Source organism: Microtus oregoni, unplaced genomic scaffold, assembly GCF_018167655.1.
Source record: "Microtus oregoni isolate MIOR12 unplaced genomic scaffold, Mior012 000021F_ref0000039, whole genome shotgun sequence".
NCBI lineage: Eukaryota > Metazoa > Chordata > Mammalia > Rodentia > Cricetidae > Microtus > Microtus oregoni.
In genome coordinates, this window is record NW_024543080.1 from 20,953,526 (window position 1) to 20,972,792 (window position 19,267).

The following is a 19,267-nucleotide window of genomic DNA, read 5'->3' on the forward strand; positions in this document are numbered from 1 at the left end:
CTTCACTACTTCATACCTTCCCTTCTGTTGTCTTGGTCAATGTGTTTTAAACATACATATAAAAATGTTAGCCATATGAGGATATTGCACTATTAGTAAGTAACATTGTTTTAAATTTTTCTCAGTCACATGCAAAAACATACATGCATCTGAAAAACATTACGCTAAGTGAATCAAAACAAATACAAGGAGTCTAAGACTGAATGGATGAACTCACATGTGAAATCTAACACAAACTCAGAAAAATGCAGAGCAGAACAGAAATTAACAGAAGCTGGGATGAGTTAGAAATGGGAAATGTTGTTTGCTAGGGTACAGAGTTTCAGTCTTATACATTTACTGTACAGCAAAGACCACAGTTAGTTACAACTATTTATTTCAAAATAGCTTAAAGAAAAGATTCTGAGGCTAGAGAGGTGGTTCAGCTGTTAAGAGGACCTGAAGTCAGTTCCCAGAACCCATATCAGGCAGTTCACAGCAGCATGTACAGCTGCAGAGGGATCTGTACCTCTGGCCTCTACGGACACGTGAACATATGTGCACGTACTCACACATGACACACATGAACATATATATATATAAGTAAATTCAAAATTTTTAAAGGATAGATTTTAAGTAGTTTTACCATAAAATATGGTGACTACGTAAAATGAAGGCATGTTAATAAGCTTGAAATTATTCCATAATGAAAATACATAAATCAAAACACATTGTGGAGCTGGGGATATAGTTTAAGCACTGACTGTTCTTCCACAGGACCTGGGTTCAATCCCCAGCACCCACATGGCAACTCACAACTGTCTGTAATTCCAGTTCCTGGGGATCCAACACCCTCACATGGACATACTTGCAAGCAAAATACCAACACACATTAAAATAAATGAATTAAAAAAAAAATCACTGAGCATCATAAACAAATACAGTATTTGTTGATTACAACAAAGAAGACCCTAAGAGAGACATACATGGATCTAATCTATATGGGAAGTAGAAAAAGACAAGATCTCCTGCATAAATTGGGAGTGTGGGGATCATGGAAGAGGTTAGAAGGAAGAGGAAGGGAAGGGAGCAGAAAAATACATATAACTCAATAAAAAAAATAAAATATTTGATTAAAATAAAAATTTTTAAAGATTTTTAAATTTTCAAAAAGAAACTTCAATACTAGTAAAGAATTTTAGTATTAATAACGAACTTTAGTACTAGTAAAGTTGAGCATATTCAAAGCTTCATTATTTTGCATCTTATCCCCTTTTTTTTCTTCTCGAGAATAAGGGTTTCATTTAAGAAGCACATTACCATTATGAATCACCTAAGTCCCTTTCATCTGGTTAATTCTCCACAAAGACTCAAGAGTCATAGGCCGAGTCTAAGATGACTGTGCTCCGTCTGTCTAGAAACACTACCCTGGGGAGGAACATCTGTCCTACTGCATTGGCCTCTAGTCCAAAAGAACACATTTGTCTCAGACCATTTCTCGTGATATTTCCTCATCTTATTTCAAAGTTGAAGTGAGAGTAAAGGACTGTAAGATGTTAAGAACACAGGGCAGACGGAGAGCTGACATCTGCAGGTAGGTAGGGATAAGCACCGGGGAAGAAGCAGGCTGGTTCTGGACTGAGCACAACAGACACCTTACAGCAGGCGGCTCAGTCATGGTACAAGAGTAAGTAGGAGCCACATGTACTGAGTAAAAAGAGAAGGCAAATCCTAAGGCATGCTTCCTTGTAATCCAAGGGACCTGAAAACAGTTTCCACTTACTATTGGTATTCTCCTAGGGAAGACTGTAAATTAAATGTCAATCAAGCTGCTGGTGTCCCAAAAAGCTGGTTAAGGCAAGAAGCACTGAAAACTTACTGAAGGAAAGTAAGAAGTCCACTGGGTGAGTTTTGGAGACTTTTTCTTGTATTACTAGTGCTCTGAGTTTCTAACTCTCAAAGTAGTTAGAAACATAACATTGAATTTCTGTGTTGTGTTAAGAAATAAATATTAAACACCCAAGACTCAGTGGTTATCTCCTAAATGGAACCCATCACACAGATTCTGATCAATAGACTAATTCCAATCTCACAATATATCATTTTTTGGACCTATTTAATTCTAAGAGAAAGTTTAAAACCTTTTTCAATACAAATCAACACAATAATAGCATCTTCAGTTTGTGGCTATTTTTTTTTTTTTTTTTTTTAAAATTTATTTATTATGTATACAATATTCTGTCTGTGTGTATGTCTGCAGGCCAGAAGAGGGCACCGGACCTCATTACAAATGGTTGTGAGCCACCATGTGGTTGCTGGGAATTGAACTCAGAACCTTTGGGAGAGCAGGCAATGCTCTTAACCACTGAGCCATCTCTCCAGCCCCAGTTTGTGGCTATTTTTATAGTCAAGGTCAATACTATAAAAATCTGTTTATCCTTTTCTACTTTAAAGTATTATCTCTGCTATGCTAAAGTAACAAGATATAATAAATAATAAATACAAGAATAAATAACAAGATTCAGTGTGGATCTACTGAAGATAAAATGTTACTTTTAATGTACAATAATCAATCAAAGTAGTGTTTCCGGATACAGATTTCCACTTCCCAGATCAAAGTAAAGGAACACTAGGCACTAGTGAAAGGCCTCTCCCCGCTTCCTACCTGGAGGTGGGATCAGAGGAGGAGCAGTGCTGACAGTTGGAGGAGGTGGAAGAAATGGAGGCGGTGGAAGGTGAGTAGGAGGAGCCCCTGGCGGGAAAAATGGAGGTGGTTTGCTGAAATTGTTGTCCACTTCAGTAGCAGATCTGTCAGAAAGGACCTAAAAGTAAAGCATAATTCATCAGCACGCTAAATAAATGTTGAGCAGAGTTTGGTCAGTTCACTCCATTCATTCTAAAAAGGGAACTAAAAGGCACATGGGGGGGGGTAATATTTCTAAGCCATGTGTGTTATATGTACATATTTGAGTACAAGTTCATACACCTACTTTTTAAAATGTTCATACTCAAAGCCTAGGATTAAAAATTTAGACTACCAAAAATTTTTTTTCAGTAAGAATTAACAAAGCATTTCAGGTTATAAACAAACACTTCATAAACACAATACAGCAAATACCACACTTTAATCTCAGGCAAAGTTTAAGTGCTGAGTTACAGTCAGTATAGATTATGCCCTAAGAAATTCATATGCAAGTAGGCAGGCATATGAGGACCTAATCTCTCCACATGGAAAGTGTTAAGCATTTATTAACAGGTGGAAAATAAGCAGCTATGAATGTAAATAACTTTTCATGTGAGCATCTGTTAAGAGCAAAAGTTCCCACTGAAAAAGAATGCAGTGTTGACTGTGCGAATAGCTAAGAACAAGAAAATCCAAACTTACTAAAACAAGGCAGGAAGGTGACCTCCACAAATTGGAATGTCTAACAGTCACATGACAGATTCTGATATGCAATGAGCTTAATAGCAAAACAAGCTAATGCAATATATATTTATACCCCTGAATTCTTACTAAAACATACCATTTAAATATGTTAATTTTTATTAATTTTTTTCTATATTTAAGTACAATAATTTTCTGAGTATTCTACTCATAATGTAGTAAAATTGGAAACCATCTCAAGAAATCTTAACATTTTAATGGTAAGAAGAACTATCTTCTATGTTTACAAAAATTACCTTTAAAATGCTAAAAAAAAAGCGTATTTAATATACTTTGTTGACAATAAACAGCTAGGTGGTAGAGCTCTAGATTCTTTCCCCTTCATTTTTTTTTCAATGAGATCATATGGTATTGTTCATAACAAGGAAAGGAAAATTTCACTCATAGGAACTGAGAGGTTATAAATTCTAAATGGAAAGCTTTTCCAATAAGTACAAATAACGCTGAAGGTTTTGCATATGAAATCCCTTCATAACAATGAAAGCAACTGCCGGGCGGTGGTGGCGCACACCTTTAATCCCAGCACTCGGGAGGCAGAGGCAGGCGGATCTCTGTGAGTTCGAGACCAGCCTGGTCTACAAGAGCTAGTTCCAGGACAGGCTCCAAAACCACATAGAAACCCTGTCTCGAAAAATCAAAAAAAAAAAAAAAAAACAATGAAAGCAACTAACACTGACTAGCACTTCAGGGGTCTACATACATACATTGCATTGATGAAACTAGACTACAGAACAGTTGATTTTAAATACAAAACCTGTATATTGCTGTTTTCGTTTGCCCGCCGTCTTCCTTCTACTCGGCTGATGGTTATTGTTTGACCAATGACATCAATTGCACCGGGCAATCTCCTGAAACACAAGAGTTGAAGCAATTTAGTTTCATCTAGTTAGATGAATGAAGAATAATAGAAATATTAACAAATAAACAGCCTTTATGATGTACTTTTAAAGTAAAAATTTATTGAAAGAATTTCTCTGAAGTAGATTCTTCTCACTACTTTGCAATTTGACATTTAAAAAAATATTTTACTAAAGTAGTTTGCAAACAAATTTATCTTTGTGGAATAGAATCAGATAGTAAATGCTAGACCAGCTGAAATAAAATGTGTGAAGCACTGCAGTTCCACAAGTAATTCTATTCCTCAAACCCTTAGAGTTCTCCAGAAGGGCTAGAAAAGAGATCATGGTCATTTTCACACACAAACACACCACATACACCATTCTCCATAGTGCTATAGTCCAGGCTTTGAGACCTTAAAAGAAAAAAATGAAACCATGTTTTCCCTTCTAGTTACTCTCCTTTAGGCTAACACTCTAAGCACTCAGAAGCCTGGCTTACCTGTCATCGCTATGTACGATCCTTCTCAAATTTGAGAGGTAAGGATAAATTATCTACCAGAAATCATGTTACAAACCTAAAAGAGACACTCAATAGGCTAATTTTTCTTTTTTAATAAAAGCTATTATGTAGTTGAGGAAGGGCTTTTAAGAGCGTATATGCTGAACAAGAAAGAGGAAATCACTTGCAGAAACAGGCTATGAAAAGTGGATGGAAGAAGTGTTTTGCTTTTCAGTACTAACAATTCACACTCTAAACTTCACAGAAGAAAAAATCCTTAAAAGAAATCTATCAAAGGAGAAAGAAACAAATACAAAACAAAATTAGGGTATATTTGTTGTATATGGTAATAACAAAGTGCAGAGTACAATTAATTGACATAATAATTGGATGGTAAAACTAATTTTCATATCTGAAACCTTCTAACCTCATGAACTACATGTGCTCCTTTCCAACAAAGTAAGTAATTCACCTTTGAAAACATGAGGGCTTTCCTGGAAATAATGCATTAGCAAATTTGTTTCCAGTAACTATTATTTTACAGCCCTGAGAATAAGAAGCGCCCATCATTGAAGTACACAAGGATATCAGGGATGTCATCCACATATAAGTCAGGATCCTTCACTGTCTTCTACACCAGCCTTGGCCCTCTAGTAAAAAGCTCAGATACAAATCAATGTCAGTAATGACCACGTTGTGCTGACTTACTCCTGCACTTTTAAGACAACAAAACAACATTCAAGCCTTTCTAACTGTATGTGAATCACTGACTTCCTAGCATCCCCATAAAAGCAATGAGCAAGAGTAGTGCACAAATCGTAGAGACATTCTGTTTAAACATTTATTTTCATTTTTATTCAGTTCTGTGCAGGTACCCACGCAGGCCAGAATAAAAGTGTTAGATTCCAGGGAGTTGGAGTTCTGTAGTTACAGGCAGCTCACAGCCACAGAATGTGAGGTGCTGGGAATCAAACACCAATCCTTTGCAAGAGCACCAAGTTCTTATAACCACTGAGCCCCTGAGATTCATAGAACTTAATATCCTCCGCTATAATTGGGGAAATAGCCAGACTTTTACATATAGGAGAAAAATCCAAACACAAGGAAAGCAAAAAGTCCTCCAATTTGTACCTTAAAATAATACAAAACTATGCAGATCACCGCTTCCTTTTAAAGCATGTGCCCTCTGCCCTTGGCCTCCTACATACTGTAAGATGTGGTGCTTATTTCCTCACCGTTTACAACCACCGAAATTTCAATATCAAAATCTACTTCCTTTCTTACTATTTCCCACCACAGAATTGGTCCCTCTCCCAGTTCTGAAGAGTATTTCCATCAAAAGTACTCTGCCACGTTTGTTTGGACTGTGAGTTTCCTGACTCAATAAAGGCGTCCACTGGAAAGCAAGCCTCAATACAAGATTAACTTTGTTGTGGGATGACTGCTAACAAACTGTCTCTTAGCACTGATCACCAGAATTTTCAGTTTTAAGAACTCCAGGAATATCAGGAAGGAAGCAAGCAGCTCTTCAACTTTCCCTAAATGAAGAGCATAATTAGTTTTCTCAGCTTTAAGTGGGATAATCACAAGAAATTCAAGATAGTAAATACCATGTTTATAAAAGCAAAACAGCGGAGAAGTCGGTTTTCAGAACACACCCCCAACGGAGGTACAAAACACTGCAGTTGCCTCCATTCCCTAAGACCTCCTTGCTCAGGTTTTTGTAAAAAACAAAACAACAACAACAAAAAAAAACAAACCACACACACCAACTAATTCACTTTTATTATAATGAATTTGACATTTTGTTCACAAGTGGATTATGACATATTCATAGATGTAGCAAAGTAAACATAAGTAACATGTAACACAATGGAATAATTAAAAATTCCATTAGTTCTGAGCCACATTGTGGGTGAATACACTGAGTCACATTAGTCCCTGACTGTATCCCCATTAACTTTCCCACTCCATCATCTTGAGGATTAAACCCAGGGCCTCAAGTTATGCTAGTTCTCTACCAACTCTCCATGAAAACCCTCAGCAGTGCTGCACGACAGCAAGAGCTGCTAGAACGCAGATGTCAGCATAGTGCGTCTAGGCTCACCCGGCTCCAAACCTGCTCAGCAATGCCGAGTCAGCTACTGCTATTACCACAACTCTTCATATTAGACTCAACTGTACGGTAAAAAGCAGAGACAGAAACTAACCACTCTGGATATCTGAGTTTATCTACAGCTTCAGTAGACTCTTGTTCATAAGAGTTTCTATCTTGCAGATATCCTACAACTACGAAATCATCTCTGAAATCAAATTAAAATGTCTTATTTTGATGATTCTGTTGTCCCAGAAAGAATAAAGGGCAGCTAATAAAGATAAAACTGGAATTTCTCAATGGCAATTAGAGGTCAAACTAAGATACAGACAGAAGCAATTTGCAATCTCTGTCATCATTTTATGTCTAAGCTAACCACTTAACAGGAAGGGCAAAGGAATCCTAGTGCACAGCTATCTAGTGTGTATGATAAAAAGCATTAGTCTGCAAATGGCTTGTTGGTAATTCTAGAACTTGTATTAATTGAGTACTTTAATTATATTTATAACTTATGACACAACAACCATTATTTGCATTTTTATATGAGAATACAGAGCAAACCTAGACCCAATGAATTCTTTTTGGAAGAAAGTATGATAGATTGCAGTAATTTTTAAATTTTATTGGTAATAAAACACACAAGAAATGTGTTTGCCTAAAAAATCTAGAACATACATATTACATTTAAAAAACCAGAGTTTTGTAAAATGATGCTTACTATAAAAGAAAAATACAATATTAAAAGCAAACATAATTTCCTTATAAAAAAAGTATGACAAAACCCAACAAATACCACTTAGAGCCCCCAAACTGACTGGCACTCAGAAATGAATTACAACCATATGCTTTAAAAAGTACCAAAACCAGACAAAATATGCTTATCTGTATGACAAAAGCGAAAGTATATTTCACAGATCCACTCTTAAATGCTGCGTAAAGCACAACAGTGTGAGACTTAATAATATCAGGTGAGCCCAACAATGGTAAAGTTTCATCTAAGGAAGAGCAAATGTTCTTAACTAGCACATCTCTCTTTCTAAGGATCCAAACCCAAGGCGATAATACGTGTGAGTAAAATGCAGATGACACCACTGTGTGAAGTCAAGTTTACAAATGAGTCATCTCTGCAAAGAAAATCCAGAACACCATCTAGCTTTATATTTATAGTCTGAGGGTTTTTTTCATAAGAGTTCCTAATAAAAACTAAGCAGCAGACACATTTCAAAGATTTGTTCTCTCAGAAAAAAATAGCATCTGAGCTTTTCTTATATTAAAACAATAGATTTATTTATTTTATATGTACAGATGCTTTTCCTGCATGCTTATCTGTTCACCATGTGTGTGGTGCCTATGAAGGCAGAAGATGGGGTATGATGCCCTGAAACCAGAGTTAGACAGTTGTGAGCCTCCAATGGAAGCTGTGAACTGAACCCACATTCTGTCCAAGACCAACAAGTGAGCTTAACCACTGAACCATCTCTCCAACCCCAATGTTTGAATTTCCATATGACCGAATAAAAGACAAATGTAGCCAGTTGTCTCAATCAAGTCATATATCTAAACATATAGCTGTAACCTCTCTTGAGCTGCTGGAGGAAAGAATGAACCGACAAACAAGACAACTTAAACACACGAATGGGAATGAGGATATTTTAGACGGTATGAAGAGCACAAACAATGGAAGAATGTAGAGAAAGTATTGTGTAGGATGTCTAATGTAAAGTATCTACCATACAGCTTGCAAATGAAGACACACAATACCCTTCTGAAAGCGGCTGGCACTCAAAGCCAGAAATTATAAATTAAATGAACATTACATAAAAGACTAAGTGAGGCTATAAATGTTACCAATGCCAGCTCTCAGTACAGCTCCATCTATCATTCTAGCGCAAAACTCCACTGTAAGCTTGCATTTGATTCCAATCTTTCAGCCAACCCAGAATCAAGCCTCTAAGTCAATCTGAGAGATAATTTTGCTGGCCAGGATAAATATAAATTCAATTACTATGCACGACATCAAATTATTATATAGTATCACTAATACAAGTATTAAAATTCTGAATTACATTTCATTGCTAACAATATGAAAAACATTCTATTTGACTCCACATATCAGAACTAACTTTACTTTAAATAATTTCAAATTTCTCTTAATTCCACATGTAAAACTTTACTTTCATTTAAGTACATTTAAAATTTGTCACTGAAGACTATTGAAATAAGTTATTTTATCACTCTTCTTTTAATCTACTATATATTTTGATGGGCATGGGCTTTATTTATTTAATGTGTAAGTGTGTTTGTGTGCACACATGTCTGTGCACTACATGCACGCCTGGTGCCCACAGAGGTCAGAAGAAGGCATCAATTGCCTAGAACTGAAGTGACAGTGATTGTGAACCACCACATTGTGTGCTGGAAACTAAGCCTGCAAGAGCAGTAAGTGCTTTTCATCTCTGAGCCACCTCTTCAGCACCCCACCCTGTTTTTATTCTTAACCAACCAAAAATCACACACATAAAATTGTTCCGAAAATTTTTACCTTATTGGTTATACCTATACCAATAATTAGGGTATTTTTATAAAAAGTCAAAATACTGTCTTTGACATGAATGCCTACTTTTTTATTTGACATGAATACTTATTCTTTTCTAATGGCAAACCTCAAACTGACTAAAAATTTTTACAATTCACTAAGAATATATAATTAAGCTTCTACAGGGGAAAAAAAACTATGAAAATCAAACTTTCTTTTGATAGTGTTGCCCCCCTTGCTTTTTGCAAAATGCTACAAACAAAAGCATCTGCCATAATTTACATATCTAAAAGCTTTTAAACAAAAGTGATTAAAATCAAACCACCACAAGATCATTAGTACATGATTTACACATAGGAAGCATAAAATTCATATAGGAAGCATAAAATTCTTCAACAACACAAAACAAAGCCAAATAACAAAATTAGTCCTTGTTTGGTTGTAATTATTTAAATCTCAAAGGGCATCTTAAAATTATCCTGGTCAATACATCTGCGTCACACACTAAAATAATCATCTCTCGTACTAGCATAGGCAATGCACTCTATGGAGAGCAGTGCTCAGCTCACTGTACCCTTCAGGAATGAAGTTATTCCCATTTCACAGACTTAGAGAAATTGTAGTGTGTGTCTATGGCTGTACATATTGTAAATACAAAATTTACAACATGAATCAAAATTCTATGGATGGTGGGATCATGAGTCAACCTGTTAACAAGGGCGGTTGGTAGACCACCTTACAGGAAGAGGAGGCTTTTACACTGTAGCTGGATAGAATTAGAAAGATTCTGTGGAGTCAAATTTTGCAAGTCCCAAAGCGAGTTCAGAAAGTTACACTTCATGTATAAGCAGTGAAAAATAGCTGAGAATATCATAAAAAGATGTAGAAGAGCAAAGATTAACATGCAACAAGGGGGAAAGAAAAATAAATTCAGAACACCCATTAATGTGGTTCAATGTAACAATTACATAATATAAAAGGCCAAAAGGATGAGGAAGACACATGCTGGCTCTCAGTAAATGCCTCAATTGCAATCTGAAAAAGCATCACTGGGGAAAAATATGGTATAGTCTCAAAACTAGTTACCTTATTTTATACTAAGAGACAAAATAATACCAATGATCTAAAGATGAGGAAGTAGCCAATGTTTAAATCAGCCTTACCTTAGATCAGGTGACTCGGCCCTCCCATATCGATCCTGCCACTTCCCAACGCTTGAACTGGCTTTTCTGGAGGCAGTACTTGTCTGAGACTGAGAAGAGGTGCTGTTTCTGGTGAGATAAATTTTCTGTGTTTTTTCTTACATACTGTTGTCTCTAGCCCCCCTCGTTCTGTTTATCTTTTTCCTGGCATGCTTTTTCTCGGGTGCTCTGATATGTTCCTACAGTACCATTCTTTTACGTCATAAAGTGCTTGCTGTAGAACCAACACCTGGAGGCATTTTAATCTAGATGTTATTTAATTTAGATGTTATCTGATCAACTCTAGAACACTGTTAGAAAAACTTTTCAACATAGTATGGTGTCAAGATGGAGAAACGAAAAAAGAATCAAGGCTATGCCCAAATAATTATCAAGAAACAAATTCCTGTGCCTTTATGAATGAATAACAATCTCTGCCATTTCACAAACTCTCAATCAAAACTCATAATGTTTTCTCTTTGCTCTTCAATAACACATAGCTGTCAGTACAACCAGGTAACAGTAGGGCTCTAATTTGTTTCTTAAAAACTTTGATAAACTAAAATTTCATTTCAAAGATTAACTCTTTCCATTTAAATTTCCACTGTTTCCCAGTGACATGCTCCACACGAAGTTTAGCTAGGCACAATGACGCTCGGAAGGCTGAGACAGGAAGATCACCACAGAAAAGACCATCACAAAAGTAAGGACAGCTATTTCTATTCTTGCCAATCCTGTGAAAGATCAACGTTCTTTCAAAGCTACTAAAAATACACGTTTCTAAGTCTACTTCTGGAAACAAGTACCCAGGAAAAATGAACTACAAACGAATTGAAGTGAACCTGGAGTGACAACTCCACAGACACCATTGGAGAGCCCTCCCCGACCATGGCTCTTTGTTCCATATCCTACATGTATGAAAAGAAAGGAAAAGAAATGCTAAGAGTGAGCAGGTTAAAAGAACCAATAAGACTATAGCATGTGAATAGATGTTTTCACCACTCATCCTCAGTCTAAAACAGAACAGAAAGAACTGCTAATGAATCCTGAATTCTATTCTAATTGTGTGTGTTTTAATGGCTACGCAGAAATTCCAAATCTATTAGGACTGTATTTGATTATGAATCAAATGAGTAATATACTGAAGCTGTTGGGAGCCAGATTATCTATCACCATGAGAAAAAGAGACATAATATGGACTAGTGCGGAGAAAGGATGCACTCTGTGGTGTCAAACTGGATGTCAAAGAAACATGATTTCATGACTAAAACTTTATTTAAAAATATGCAAGTGACACTTTCATATTAAAATTGCTATCTTTCCTCCTACCTGTTAAGTGCTAAAAAGGCCCTGAAAAGAAATGACACCCCAGTAAAATGAGCACAGCTACCAGCCTGATCTTGCTTTTAAACTAGTATTTCCTCCTAAGAGGGGATGTCTTGAGAAGAGATCAGAAGTAGAAGATGAGCTTGAAATACTCTGCTAACACCAAAAAGTAGAGCTCATAATACATACATACACACATACACACACACACACACACACACAGTCAAAAGCAATTTTGAAGAGACTCCGCCAACCAAATTTGACACATCAAAACAATTTTATATATAATTATGAGATATATATATATATATCTCACATAAAATTCACACACCATAAATACATAAATCAAACTTATAAGCACCCCCCCATGTTCTTTTATACCTAAAAATTAATGTATTTAGTGAGGCAATGTTGGTAATGCCTGTAACTAGAGAGGGTGAGGTGGAAGGACTGTGAGTTTAGAGCTAGCCTAAGCTACATAGTAAAATCTTGTTTCAAAAAATTGAAAAGCAGGAGCTGGAGATACCTAAACGGTTAAGAGTACTTATTGCTCCTTTCAGATAACCCAAGTTTGGTTCTTAGCACCCCCATATGGTGGCTGACTAACACCTTTAACTCCACTCCAGGGGATCCAGCATCCTCTTCTTGCCTCCTCAGGAGCTAGATATACATGTGGCACACACAGACAAAACACTCATAAAAGCAAATAAGAATGAATAGATGGCTTAGTGGTTAAAAGCACTGAGAGCTCTTCTAGAGGACCAAGGTTTGAGTCTTCGCACCCACAAGGTAGCCCACAACCTTGTCTGTTTCACATGATCCAACTCACTTCTGTGGGTACCATGCACACATGTGGTGCACAGACTTACACGCATGCAAAACACCCATACTCATTAAAAGGATAATTTAAACAAAACTTTAGAAGTCAATCACTGTTTCATAGACATTATAGTAGCAACTCAGTTATTTAAAAAAATCAGCAGATGCTAAAATTCTTAGGAAGTTAGAACACTTATAATCAGTTTCTCCACAAAATTATTATTATTATTATTTAAATGATGCTAGGAATCAGACAGAGGGCCTTGTACATGTTACGCCAGACTTTGGGACTTGCACATGCTAAGGGCAAAACATTTTTCTAAAACTGAGCAACATCCCCAATGCAAAAATTAATTCTTAAATGCAAAAGGGGAAACAGGAACTTGAAGAAAAACCAGAAAGGTATAGCCACAAGTAACTCACCAGATTTACCATCATTAATAAAAAAAACAAGTGGGGCAAACTGGGATTCTTTATCTGGAGAATAGTGTACTGAAGAGGAGAACACAGTGTCACTTACACAAGTCTCAAGCATAGGCCCATCTAATGAGGAGGAATTGGCAAAGCCAGATTGAGGAATCAACTCTAAAACAACTGGATTGCACTCATCTAGAATACAACAGAAGGCTGAGAAGCTGCTCTAGATGATAAACACCTAAACAGAGAGCTCAAATGAATGACCCTGGATTGAGTCCAAGGTCAAGAAGAAAAGGAATTCCATAAAGGGCAACACTGAGATAACTAACAAATAACTAGCAATAACTAGTAAAATCGATGATCTGGGTATTAGATAAAGGATTGATTTAGCATTGCATTTTCCTAACTTTGATAACTGCCCTATTTATACTTATGGAATAAAATGCCCATCCATGTTCCTAAGAAATACAAGGTGAAGTGTTTAGAGGTTAAGAAAACAATGCATCCAATGGTTACTATCCCAATTAGTACCCAAATGATTGAGAGAGAAAAGTATTTTTAACAAGAAAAACAACATGTTAGGACCTAATGAACTGTGTAGGTGAAGTTCTCCCTGATTTACTTGCAACCTGTAAGTTTAAATAATCGTCAAAACAAAACAGTACAAAATGAAAACAACAAAGGAAGGAATAGCAAAGGTCTGTTTTCCAATCTCCTTGATTGTTTACAACAATATATTGCATTTAGAAAATCTTATCAAGATGTACATTCATATCACTTTCCTGTAGATATGTACTTCAAAAGAAAATAATATGAAAACTTAAAAATATTAAACAAGCATTCAGATATAGTAAACGTAGAACTTTCCTTAAGTATGCAAACTTGCTGGACAGTACAGAAGTTACAAACTCACTTTTTCTACTAATACCAAATTTAAGAAGTTCTTTGCTAACATCTACCTACACATTAATAAGACAATCTAAAAGAGATCTAGTGCTTAGGCCAGTATCACAGATCACTACTTGCTGTGGGACAATGGTCTTGTACTTTGTCAAGATTTGCCACTCGTATTTTAATAAAACGCTGATGGGCCAATAGCCAGGCAGGAAGTATAGGTGGGGTGACCAGGCAGGAAAGAGGCAGGGCCATGAGAAAAGGGGAATTCTGGGAAGAGGAAAAAGTCAGTCTGCAGTCATAACCCAGACACAGAAGAAGCAAGATGAGAATGCCTTGCTGATAAAAGGTACCAAGCCACATGGCTAACACAGACAAGAATTATGGGCTAATTTAGGATGCAAAAATTAATTAATAAGAAGCCTAAGCTAGGGGCTGGAGAGATGGCTCAGAGGTTAAGAGCATTGCCTGCTCTTCCAAAGGTCCTGAGTTCAATTCCCAGCAACCACATGGTGGCTCACAACCATCTGTAAAGAGGTCTGGCGCCCTCAACTGGCCTTCAGGCATACAGACAGAATATTGTATACATAATAAATAAATAAATATTTTTTAAAAAAAAGAAGCCTAAGCTAATAGGTCAACCAGTTTATGATTAATGTAGACCTCTGTGTGTTTCTTTGTGACTGAACTGTGGGCCGGGTAGGACAGAATCCTCTGTCAACAACTACTCTTAAATATGTTTTATGTCTCAGAGCTGACAATAGCTATCTTTCCCCTAAACTCAAAAAAATTTATTTCCAAAGATTTTATCCAATTTCCATACATATAAAATGACCCCCCCCACACACACACACATACACACATACATTATTTTTAGGGAAATAATTTACAATGATTATAAAAGTCTGTTTTGATTATCTGAAGATAAATTCAGAAAACAAATGTTCCTACTGAGGAATGAGCAATGTCCTTCATATTCAAAACTGATGATAAAAGCATACTAAGTATGTTTCTATCAGTTGCAAGGGAAATTACTCATACTTTCTTAAGTAGTGATAAGTCTGCTAATTTTCCCATCCTTCCTTCATACATTTTTTTATGTCCCTTACCATCTTTTTCAATCCATCTCTCTTTATGTATACCTTCCAATGTCTTCATCTCTACTTAGATCCAGAGTCATTACTATTATAACCCGTGGTTGCGCTCCTGTATCCCTTAGTTACCTGGCATAATCTCTGCTCCTGTGAAATACAACTTTAACTGCTCTACTTGAACACATCTAAAGCATACTTGACTTGGCACATTTTAGACCACGGCATTAACCTAACAAACAGGAAACATAGAGCTTCTTTCTTTATGCCATCAACTTTTCATTTTACTAACTCATTTGCATCAACATATAAAACATTGCTTCTCCAATTTTGAAGCCTTCGTACTCTGTTTCCTCCAACTACCGCCAAGTGAGCCTAGTCTTTTTTCCCAAAAAGTTTACTCACTTACTCCAAAAAAAGACCACTTTAGGTTTCTCTTTTCAACCATTAACACCCCACTCCTTAGCGATCTGAAGAGAATGTCCCACTGTTCTCATTATCCACCTGCCTGCCTATCATTATTTTTGTTTATTTATTTATTGCTGCAATCTCCTACAAGGGTCCCCGTTTCTACTTTTACTCACCTACATGATACTCTTAGCAAAGAAAATAAAGTGAGACTTAAAAACCATTTGTACCCTACATTCTCTCCAGTTACGGAGTTGTTACTGCCCATGTATGGCATACCCTGGTCCCTTGGCCTAACTAAGAACACTGCCCCACAAATGTCCTCTTCCTTACTTCTTGATCATTAATATTTAGTTGACTAACTCTCAAGTATATAAATGCTGCAATTTCTTTTGCCTTGAAAACTCTGGCCTCACACTTCTCCCTTTCCCTGGTTCTGGCCCCACAGACAAGAAAAAATAGTCTTTAAAACTGTTCGTATTTTACTTTTCAATTCCTCTTATTTCTCTGTTTTGTTTCTGAGATAGTATCTTTCTATATAGTTCTGGTTGTTCTGGAGCTCACTTATATAGACCAGGCTGGCCTTGAACTCAGAGAAATCCACCTGCCTCTGCCTTTAATACTGGGATTAAAGGAAGATCTCTCGTGTCTGTAGAAGTCATTTAAAAGTTTTTTCAATTCACCTTGTACATGATCTTGGTCAGGACCACCAATGACTATCACACCTGAAAATCTAATAGAAATCTGGTCTTCATCTTCTTGACCAAATTTATCATTAATGTTTGACAGTTGATGACTCCATACACTAACTTCCATCTTAGGCCTCTTTATTGGTTCCTTTTTATTATTGATTTCCATTCATTTCTTTTAGTATCCCAAGGCTCTGGGCTCTTATCACTTCCTGATCAATACTTTTTTGATGGTCTAATTAAATTTCACAGCTTAGCTTTAGATACCATTTCAACAGTCTCAAGTTTCTTTCTCCAGTCAATACTCTTTTCCTCATTCCATAGTAACATTTAATTTTAAATTTCGTACTGAGGTGGCACCTCAACTTCTATTCCCGCAACTGGATGACTTCTCTCTCCAAAAGCAATTCCTCTTGTATCCATCCCATCTCTTAAATGACAACCCCATCATGACATTTGTGTTGAGCAAGACAAAAATTCACTCAGAATAACTTTTCTCTATAGTCTACAACTGATCAATCAGACATACCATTGCAGGTTTTTGGGGTCGACACAGTAGCTTAGTATTCCGACTACTCATCATTATCTTGGTCCAGGATACCATTATCTCTTGCCTAGATATTGGTTGCGATCTCTTACACCTTATCCCCTTTTATATCACTGTTCACACTGTAAGCTGCTCTTACTAAAGCAGCTGAATTGAGACTTGAAAACCTCAATCAGATTGGCCTGTTAAAAATCTGACTGTGGCTCTCCATTCATTTCAAATAGAGTAAAACACGAAGTTCTTATATCATCACAAGATGTGATACAATTCAACATCCTCCCCACAAAGGAGGGGAAGCAAAAGGAGACAAAGACCCCATGACTCTGAAAGAGTTCACTGTGACAGTAAAGTATTTAGAGAATGTTTTCATGTGACAAACACTGTTCCACAACACCAACAGAACTTAATCATTTGACACACGCAGTTAGACTGCAATGGAAATACCATTACTACATTTTATCAGTTAGGAAATCCAGGCCTAACAAAATTAGAGAGTCCGCCCAAGGACGCTCAACTAGTAAACTGCTGAGTCAGAATTTAAACCCCAGAAATCTAAGGCAAGATCCCAATCTCTTAAGAAAACTCAAAAGCAGAGCACACAGAAACTCAACAAAACATAGCTGACCTTTTATAAAAATACCAAATCCAAAATACTACCTATTAAAGGATCAATTCTTGTTAGCTTCTATAATTAATTACTAAATCAAAAGTTTATGAAATTTCATTTAGTTCAAATTATGACATTTGAGATATTTCTAGAACAATCCATGAAAATCTTGGCTTACTTTTAAATGCTTCATTTTGCATTAAAGCTTCAAGAATCTTTACTTTAGCTGGTCATGATAGCACATGCTGTTAATACCAGCATCTGGGAGGCAGAGACAGGCAGACTTCTGTGATTCTGATTCCAGTCTGATCTACACAGCAAATTCAGGGCCAGCCAGGGTTACATAAGACTCTGCCTTAAACAAACAAAATCAAAACAAATAAAAGACCATTTCAGTTTGAGACGAGCCTTAAGCTTCTCTATGGTCTTTTCCCCAACAGTGCACTATAAATTCTAATTTCTCAGAATAGTAATAAACTGCAGAACAGATAAAAGGAGATAATAAGAACAAAAATTTAAACAAGCAAAAATAAAAAGGTAAATAGTCAGGCAGAGAATCTGTAATGGCTGAGTTGATTTATTTCAGGGCCAGAGCTGATATCACAATCTAATCCAAAACTAAACTGCTGGCATCCTCAACTTTCACTGGTCTTCATTAATTCTTTGTTATTTTCCTTATAGTGGAGCCAAAAAGACTCATTTCGCATGTCACATTTGAATAAAAAGGACATTTTTTCTGCATAATTACTACTTCTATCTAGTATTTTATAAACACAAAATCGGGGGTTATATGAAAGCAAAGAATGCCAAGAGACTTTTATGAATGAAATTTCTATGATTTCTTTTACAAAAATCCCTTTAAGTCCATAGATCTTGCCTAGGAAGTCCAATAAATCCTTATTTAATAATAATATACACAGTAGAGTATGAGCAGCCACCACTTCTGCATGAAAGATTAATGTAACTATACCATGCTTTATTTCTTGCAGACTCAGGTGTTTTGTTTTTTAAGATGGAATAGCACCCTGAAAAATTTTATAATAATTCAAACTAAAAGTAGAGTGTTCCAGTTTGTACTGGAAGAAAACTGGGAGACATCATATTTAACAGAGTCTTACAACACAAACCCAACACCAAGATCCTAATGCTAGGACCATAAGTGTCTACTAACCTGCTTGGTGGCAGGCCCGTCTTGAACAATGATGGCGGAGAAGTAAACTCAGCTTTTGTAGATGGAAGCGCTGCTTCTTTCTCTGAATTTCCAGTTCTCCCTTGCTGTACCTTCAAAAAGAAAAATGGGCTTACTATTTTGCTTAATTTAACAGACACTCAAGCACGAGACACTTTTAAGTCTATAACATCTGCCCTGAGGATGTTAAACATGAAGAATGAACCATGCCTAGATATTTACTAAAAGGGACCTATCTATCAGCATTAGGTGAAATGCATCGAAGATGGATTTAAGGATCAAAATGTTCCTATCACAAAAACGTACAGTTTGTCACTGAGAAACCCCAATAAACTGTAAGTCATGGAGATTCACAAATTGCTCATGAACAAAAGTAAATGAGTCCAGGATATACTTGGTTATAACTCCATGTTTCTAAGTTCAAAGAAAGGCTTAAACTTTTCCCTTCTGTACCTAGGGCACAAGAATCTTTGAAGGAAAGAGAGGGGCATAAAGATCTTTAAAAATTAGAGGAACAGGAAGTTTGCTGTGAGACCATGTCTCCTAGAAATGCCTGCCTAGACAATGACCACATCAATGGGCTTGCTAACACAGAAGGGCTGTAAAGCTGAGAGTGGAGAAATGATCTTCTCTAAAGAAGAGCCCCTAATTGGTTATCCAATACCAAATGATCAGCCCTGAAATCATATACAAACAAGTAACAATA

At 36.4% G+C, this 19,267-nt stretch overlaps 1 protein-coding gene across 13 annotated transcripts in view; it reads right to left on the bottom strand.

The window, feature by feature from the left end:
- Fip1l1 (factor interacting with PAPOLA and CPSF1) overlaps positions 1–19,267 on the bottom strand; it is a 63,388-nt gene that overhangs the window by 23,765 nt on the left and 20,356 nt on the right. For 7 of the 13 annotated variants that reach the window (XM_041671098.1, XM_041671089.1, XM_041671092.1 and 4 more), the window contains 4 exons: positions 18,544–18,653; positions 10,557–10,664; positions 4,179–4,272; positions 2,645–2,801 (listed from right to left, as the gene is read on the bottom strand). In XM_041671098.1, coding sequence (XP_041527032.1) covers positions 2,645–2,801; positions 4,179–4,272; positions 10,557–10,664; positions 18,544–18,653 — 469 coding nt within the window. The remainder of the gene's footprint in view (positions 1–2,644; positions 2,802–4,178; positions 4,273–10,556; positions 10,665–18,543; positions 18,654–19,267) is intronic. The other 6 variants (XM_041671101.1, XM_041671100.1, XM_041671095.1 and 3 more) reach the window with 1 other exon arrangement.